The sequence below is a fragment of the Hyla sarda genome, chromosome 1, assembly GCF_029499605.1.
Source record: "Hyla sarda isolate aHylSar1 chromosome 1, aHylSar1.hap1, whole genome shotgun sequence".
In the NCBI taxonomy this organism is placed as follows: Eukaryota; Metazoa; Chordata; class Amphibia; order Anura; family Hylidae; genus Hyla; species Hyla sarda.
The window spans coordinates 573979758-573988255 of record NC_079189.1 but is presented as its reverse complement, the minus strand read 5'-3'; the positions used below and the strand labels follow the sequence as shown (position 1 = coordinate 573988255).

General features: G+C 45.8%; 1 protein-coding gene across 7 annotated transcripts in view; it reads right to left on the bottom strand.

Annotated features, from left to right (window-relative positions):
* Positions 1 to 5685: 5685 nt before the first annotated feature.
* The window catches only part of LOC130294396 (acyl-coenzyme A amino acid N-acyltransferase 1-like), a 43366-nt gene continuing 40553 nt past the window's right edge, over positions 5686 to 8498 (bottom strand). For all 7 annotated transcript variants that reach the window (XM_056544137.1, XM_056544118.1, XM_056544113.1 and 4 more), the window contains exon 4: positions 5686 to 6538. In XM_056544137.1, the coding sequence (XP_056400112.1) occupies positions 5942 to 6538 (597 nt within the window). In that variant the 3' untranslated portion in view covers positions 5686 to 5941. The remainder of the gene's footprint in view (positions 6539 to 8498) is intronic.

The following is an 8498-nucleotide window of genomic DNA, read 5'->3' as shown; positions in this document are numbered from 1 at the left end:
GGATCAACCTGCCGTCGATCACACCAACAAACCCAGAGTCTCCAGGCTGATCGATATGCCGATCTAGTCCCAGGGGCCCAGGCCAAGGCGAGAAGATCCCTAGCCGATCTTGAAAGGTCGCTATCCTCGTCTGGGACCCCGAAACCAACCACGCCAGGAGAGGTAGGTGACCCTCCACTACCATCGGGTGGAGACCCTTGGATGGATTGGTGAGGAGCTGCGGGAAGTGTGGCAGCAGCCTCGGGTAATCCACGGCCATCCCCAGGAGGAGAGGGAACCATGGTTGCGTCGGCCACCAGGGTGTGATCAGGACAACTGTCGCCCTCAGGTTCGCAGTATGTAGGAGAACCCAGGAGATCATCTGGAATGGGGGGAATGCATAATGTATTCCCTCCGGCCAAATTTGGCGAAGAGCGTCCACCGTAGACGCTTCCGGATCCGGCCTCCAGCTGAAAAATTGTGGTAGCTGGTGATTGAGGCGAGAAGCGAAGAGGTCCACATGTAACGGACCCCAAAGCTGCCTTATTTGAAGGAAAATGGAACGATCCAACCGCCAATCGCTGGAGTCTAGGAGGTAGCGGGAATTCCAATCGGCTACCGAATTGGAAACCCCCGGAATATATTCCGCTATCGGAATAATGTGGCGGGCTAGGCAGAAATGCCAAAATTCCTTCGCGAGATCCGCAAGGATTCTGGATTTGGTGCCCCCTAGGCGGTTGATGTACTGAACCGCCGCCACATTGTCCATGCGTAATAATACACAGCAATTGTTCGTATGAGGTAGAAAACTCCTGACGGCAAAGAATGCCGCTAGAAGCTCCAAGGCATTGATATGTAAGGAAGCTTCGGTGACGGACCACGTCCCTCCTGTGGAATCTGTGCCACAACGAGCTCCCCAGCCCCGACGACTCGCGTCCGACTCTATGATGATGTCTGGACTGGAGTTGAAAATGGTTCTGCCGTTCCACTCGACGGCATGACGCAGCCACCAGTGCAACTCTTCGGTGGCCGCCTGACAGAGAGGTACTTCGTCCGCATATCTGAGACCTTGTCGCAGGTGCATGATCTTGAGTCTCTGCAGGGCTCTGTAGTGTAATGGGGCTGGAAAAATAGCCTGGATGAAGGCTGCCAAGAGACCCACTAGGCGCGCCAGGACTCGCAAGGATAAGAAACCTTTGCGCAGTACCGCCCTGATTTCTTTGCGGATCAGGGCTAGTTTCGATTTGGGAAGGCGGAGGACAGCTTGATTGGTGTCCACCAAAAAACCCAGAAATTCCATCTCCTGGGCCGGGATCAGAACCGACTTGTCTCGGTTGACTATAAATCCCAGGTCTTGCAAAAGCGACAACGTCCACTCCATGTGAAGAGCGGCCAGTGTTTTGGAATGGGCCATGATAAGGAGGTCGTCCAGATAAATGATCAGACGTACCCCTCTGCTCCTCAACGACGCCACCACTGGTTTCATGAGTTTGGTGAAACACCATGGGGCGGACGAAAGGCCGAACGGAAGGCAAGTAAACTGCCACATACGGTTTTTCCAGAGAAAACGGAGAAAAGGTTGGGATTCGGGATGGATAGGGACGGTGAGATAGGCGTCCTTCAAATCCACTTTCACAAGCCAATCTCCTGGCTGTAGGAGATCCCGGAGGAAATGAATTCCTTCCATTTTGAAATGTCGATAGGTGACATGTTGGTTGAGATCTCGAAGGTTGATCACTGGCCGGTAACCGCCCCCTTTTTTCTTCACTAAGAAGAGATTGCTCATAAAACCTGGGGAGGACCAGTCCACCTCCCGAATGGCGTGTTTGGCCCTGAGATCTCTTATCTCGTTGTCGATGAGAACGACATTCTGGTTTGAAAACCTGATAGGGGTTGGAATCATGCCCATGATCGGCAAGGATTGAAATTCTATGACGAACCCTGTTATTGTAGACAGGATCCACGCGTCTGCCGTAATCGCAGACCAGGCGTGGGTAAAAAATTTCAGACGTCCCCCCATTGGAACAGGAGACTGTGGAATATAGAGAGTACTCACCGGTATGGGGTCTGGATCTGGGGTATCCACGTCCACCGCGTCCGCGCCAGGGTCTGCCACGGGGTGGGAAAAACGGTGCTGGTTGAGCCACCGGCATGGTGTAGGAGGGAGGAGTTTGTTGATATTGGAATTGAACAGAATGTCTGTTCTGTGGCCTGTAGGTTGAAGTACGGCCGGCAGATCGGCCTTTACCTCTGCCGGCCCTGGCAAAAATTTTATTGGTCCCTGCTTTCTTAAGGGACGTCTGGGCTTTATCTAAGCTAGTGAACAGCCCGACAAATTTGTTTATGTCCCTTATTAGGCTGTCGCCAAACAGCATCCCCTCCGCCGACGGACCAGGCTCGGTCTCGGCTAAATGAGATAATTGTGGGTCGAGGCGTATAAGGATTGAGCGCCTCCTCTCAATCGAACAGGTAGTGTTAGCACTGACAGTAATAAAACAAGCACTTATCTGTATGCTGCTATGAGCAGAAAGAAAGAGGAAGTTATATGTGGGGGCAGTCCTTATATAGGGGCTGCTGGATTAGGAGTGGCTATTGTGCCCCAAGGACTGCTGGGATATGTAGTTTTTTAAAGTTTTCTGTTCATTTAATTGAATAATGAATATTCTGCTATGGGCATTAATAAAGAAAGATTAATGCATAAGATATGAGCCTCCTGTCTGATATATAATTTTAATTGTATGGACCTATAGAGTAAAATTTACTGTGTAGAAACGGAAGCCCCAACAGTTACAAAACGGTGTGTTTTTTTTTCCTACTTTGTCTCACAATGATTTTTTTTTTCCCATTTCGCCGTACATTTTTGGGTAAAATGACTGACGTCATTACAAATTAGAATTGGTGGCGCAAGAAATAAGCCACATATGGATTTTTAGGTGCCAAATTTAAAGAGCTATGATTTTTTAAAGGTAAGGAGGAAAAAACGAAAATGCAAAAACGGAAAATCCCCGGGTCCTTAAGGGGTTAAAGAAGAAGTTACAGGTCTGTAAGAGCCAGAAATCTTGCTTATTTGTAGGTGACCAAATACTTATTTTACAGAGGAATTTACCAATGAATTCATTGGAAATCCTACAATGTGATTTCCTGTATTCTTTCTCCCATTATGTCTCTCATAGTTGAGGTATACTTAAGATGAAAATTACAGGTCTCTCTCATCTTTTTAGGTGGGAGAACTTGCACAATTGGTGGCTGACTAAATACTTTTTTGCCCTACTGTATTTGGTGGAAAACTATTTGTAAATTACTTCTATATAAAAATCTTAATCCTTCCAGTCCTTATCAGCTGCTGTATGCTCAAGAGGAAGTTGTGTAGTTCTTTTTTGTCTCACCACAGTGCTCTCTTCTGACACCTCTGTCCATGTCAGGAACTGTCCAGAGAAGGAGAGGTTTTCTATGGAGATTTGTCCCTGCTCTGGACAGTTCCTGACATGGACAGAGGTGTCAGCAGAGAACACTGTGTTCAGACTGGATAGAACTACACAACTTGCTTTGGAGCATACAGCAGCTGATAAGTACTGGAAGGATTAAGATTTTTAAATGGAAGTAATTTACAAATCTGTTTAACTTTTTGTCACCAGTTGATTTAAAAAAAAAAAAAATTTCCATCGGAGTAAACAATCCTAGCATGCCACCATCTGAATTGACTGAATGTGGTTGTTGATATAAGATCTCAGCATATGGTGTGTAGTGTTCAGCAACACCTTGAAGCGCAAAGCTCCTGAGTGTATCCTTCCTGAGCACCCCCACCAGCCAACACCCTAAACCAACCACCCCCACCAGCCAACACCCTAAACCAAGTTCTGGTGCGTACATGCTTTGTACAGCTGGCACCACAATCATCTCTTGCTCCTAATCCTAATAAAGTAAGTAAAGGGCAGCCATCTTTCAAACTTCCAATATTAGGAAAGATGACTTACCAAAATTAAATTGTACCTCAGAATTTTCTCACTCCTTAAAGGGGTAATCCACCATAAGGTGATTTTAGCACCTACCTGGCAGACAGTAATGGACATGCTCAGGAAGGATCTGCGCTTGTCTTTGGGTTAATTGGCTATGTTGTAAGATTACCATAAAGCTGTGGCTTTCTTTTTGTGAACCTCAGTATTTCCTGTTGAAGTTTTCTTTTTTACTTCAAATGAACTTCCAGAGCAAAGATCACATAAGGATACGAGACCAGACGTTAGAGACAGGTACAGACACTGTATTAGGAACTACACTAACTTTACAGCCCCTGTAGCATAATCAAATAAAAAAAATCCTGGAATACTCCTTTAAATCTTCAATAAAGAAGATAAAAAAATAAATAAAAGTCCTATCAGACACAGCATGAAAAGGGGAGGAGGGGGTTACGGTGAAGCCTGCAGTGATTGGATGAAGACATTGTGAAGAGTTATGCAGAGTAAGAGACACCCCCCCCCCCCCTCCAAAGCACAGAATGACAAACCAAGTGAGCAACAAATAGAAGGTATTTGTGTGAGAAATATAGGTACTAAACACATAAAACATAAAAATGATACATACATGATCAGGATTAGGTACTAAGTAACATATAACATTTAGATTTTTTTTGTGGCATATGACAGGTACTCTTCAATGATAAAGATGCTGCTTATGACTTCCAGATTATGAAGATCTGAGGGTGGAGGTGAGGATCATAAGCAGTGCAATTGTCAATTTTATTTGCACATCATAACCCCTCCACCCCCACAAGTTCAGTAACGAGGTTGAAGGGTGGGGTAATAAACATGATGAAGATGCAAGGGTTAAGATGGGTAATAAAGATGGGGGGCTTAGGATGGGGAATTAAAGATGATGAACATGCAGAGATTAAGGTGGGGTTATAAAGATAATATAGAGTACACATGCAAAAATCCCAATACCTATTGAGATACCCACTACAGGGGAGCGGAGGAAGAAGGGGGCGTTGAGTGGGTGCTTATAAACTGTGTCCCTCCATTCCACTCCCACATGTCTCGCCTTTAACTGTAAACTCATCCTAGTGATGCGCTTATAGGAAAATGCAGTGCACGGTTTTAAGTTTGGCAGAGTGAAGAGCCATAGGCTCCTCAACATCTCAATCACTCAGCATTATGTCAGCAGCCACAAGAGGCTAAATGTTTCTTCCTCTGTGCTCCAGCATAGATGAGTGATGTCATTGTGCACCTGCAGAGCGAAAAAGGAAGAAGAGAGAACACACTGTGGACTGCATGGGGAAGGAAAGGAAAGGAGAGTATGAGTGTTTTTTTTTATCTTAGCAAGGCGGCAACTATGCAGGGAAGTCTGCTTACAGGTGGCAACTATCCATGGGGAATTTACCTACATGGGGCATCCATCTGGGGAGGGGCGTCTTACCTACATGGTGCAGCTGTCTCCAGGGGGGTCGACCTAGAGGGGGCAACTATTGTATCTTCAATGAGCATATGGAGGAGAGGTGGGCGGAGAGATGTGATGGTTACGTGACAGGAAGTGATTTGGGTTATAAAAAGTATCGGTAATTGGTATTGATGAGCTATGTGTACATCTGTGTCATGGTGCTTGAGGAAGTTAAGTTGAGTAAAATGTCAGCTCATAATTGACAATGAACTTTGCTATTCAAATTATGATGTAAACTTTTATTCATTGTTCTGTGATGAAATAAAACAACTGGGAGAAAAACAATATAACATAATCTTTAATAGATAAAAATAAAACTGCAATGTTTTCATTTTATATTTCAGCTTAAAGGGGATCTCACTTGAGCTCTGATGTCATTAGCAGACCGATACGCCCCTCCGCCACATAGCTCAAATATACAGGCATTCACATGCGGTACATTCAATATAGCTAATGGTATGTACAGCAATGCCCATTGTGAACTCTCACCATAGAATGCTGGATTGTAGATTCCCCTAATAGATTAAAATTATCATAATTTATTCCGTCGTGAGCACCTAACATTTTTACGGAGAAATTCTTGAAGCTCTTTCCAACTAGTTTCCTGTGCTCTGCAGTGAGCCACGAGCTCCCCACCCCAAGTCAAAGGAAGTGGAAAGAATGTGGACTGTGATGCTGAACAGAAGGGGGAACCCGGAGGCTCTAGAAGATGTCCCGCTCCTGGGTAACATCGCAAGTACACATCCTTTTTGCCGTACTTTACTGCCCTGGCATTTGCTTCCCTAGCAAAAAACAAGCTGTTGTAATTCTCGTCTTTGTCTCCCACTAAAAAGAGGATGGGACCTCTGGCTTTCTCCAGGGGAAGTATAGAGTCCTGGTGTTCTGGTTTTCCTGGATCATCCAAAAAGTTTAAAAGAGAGAGGGACCCGAAGTCTGTGATCAAAAATCTTTCTGCTTTGTAGGGTATTCCGCTCAGAGCAAGATCACCATAAATAAGGCTGTTACCATTCACAGCGTTGGTTCCATTGATGCATACTGTAGCAGCAACCTGAGGCAGGTAAGACGCCATGGCCAAAGCTATCTCAGCTCCTTTACATATAGCGACCACTCCAATTCCATCACTTGACACCTGAAAGGTAGAATATGTTGTGACATTGGTTCATTGAATTACAGCATATGTGTATTATCCTCTGGGGCACTATAGGTTGAGCTAATTTGATCCACGGCAGTTCAGTGGCAATGCTTTTGTCTTTTGGCAATTAAAGGGCTACTCCACTGGCCAGTGTTTGGAAGTAAATGCTCCGAACGCTGTTTTCATGCTGCGGGGATCCGCCATGCCCCTCATGACATCATGGCCACGCCCATAGACTTGCATTGAGGGGGCTTGGCTGTGATGTCATGAGGGGCGTGGCCGACCCCCGCAGCCGGAGCATTTACTTACGAACGCTGGCCAGTGCAATACCCCTTTAAATAGTGTTAAATGGGTTGTCCTATTAAGACTAACCCTTCTATACCATTAGCTTCTCCTGCGTATATATTTGCCCAACAACGTCTGTCACAGGGGAAATGCAGTACTCATATCTGCTCTGGCTCACGGATAGGGAATATGACCAACCCTCCAAAAAAGAGCTAGCATTATCATTAAATAGCTACAAGCGCCCTGATCACTCTTAGTTTCTTGATTTTCCCATCTGTTACCAAGATATGAGGGTGTATAGTTTGTCTGACAATTCAGGGAATCAGTGAGATGGGTGTGAACTGAATTTTAATAAAGGGAGTGAAAATCAGGTGATTATAAAGACATATATATACCCCTCACTGTACAACATTTGCACCCCCTGAAAGTATAATGCTACCCATCGTCTGTCACTCCCACTCCTTTTTTGCTTTTTAAAGGAGTCCTCTGGTGCAGAGTATTCCTGCTCCGTCCTGCCTGGGCTGCAAAAAAAGAGAAACCCATCTCTCAACTTCCTGGGTTCCCGCGGAGCACCACTACAGATGATCGGTCCTCCGGTCCATCCTCTTCATACTTCCGGGTGTAACGAAGCGTCACATGGCGCTCAGCCTATCGCCGGCTGCCGCGATGTTCTGCCTCGGCTGGCGATAGGCTGAGCACCATGTGACGCTTCGTTACCCCTTAAGTATGAAGAGGATGAACTGGATAACCAATCAGCTGTAGTGGCGCTCCGCGGGAACCCAGGAAGGTGAGGGATAGTTTATTTTCATTTTTTTTGCAGCCCGGGCAGGACGGAGCAGGAATACTCTGCACCAGAGTACTCCTTTAAAAAGCAAAAAAGGAAAATGCAAAAAAAAAAAAATTGTCCTCAAGGGACTAAAGGGGACATGTGGCCAACTCCTAAAAAACATTAAATAATTCAGGTTGCCATGATCACAAATCTTATTAGTGCTTTTTGATAGGACGGAGCAGGAATACTCTGCACCAGAGTACTCCTGTAAAGGGGTTCTCAGGTGCTTAGACATCTTATCCCCTATCCAAAGGATAGGGGATAAGATGCCTGATCACGGGAGTCCCGCCTCTGGGGACCCCTGGGATCTTGCACGCGGCACCCCGTTTGTAATCAGTCCCCGGGGTGTGTTCGCTCCGGGTCTGATTACCGACGACCACAAGGCTGACGGCGTGTGACGTCACGCCTCCGCCCCGTGTGACGTCACGTTTATTGTTAAGTTTAAGCTCAAAGCTGCTCTCGCACCGTTTGCACAGATCAGTGCAGAAAGTCTAAGCTGATGCTGGACAATACAGTTACCAGGGCAACTGTATGGCAGCCAGCTGGTTGCATGAACAAGTCCCATTCATCAGAAAATGCTTGCTATGTGTTGTACAGTTGCCGCAACAAGTGTACTGCCAAGAATCAGCTGCCTCTTTGTGCACCGATCTATGCAGATTGGGAGGGAGACAGCTTCTTCTATTTTAAAGGAATTGTCCAAAACACATACAAAGATGAGCATGAGATATTTAAGATCTAGAGGTAACACTTTCAGATTTTTCCTTTATCCAACTCATGTCAGTGGAGATCACTGTTTTCAGTGCCGTCACCATACAGTAAAAGGTGTTTATGTCCCTTTGGACC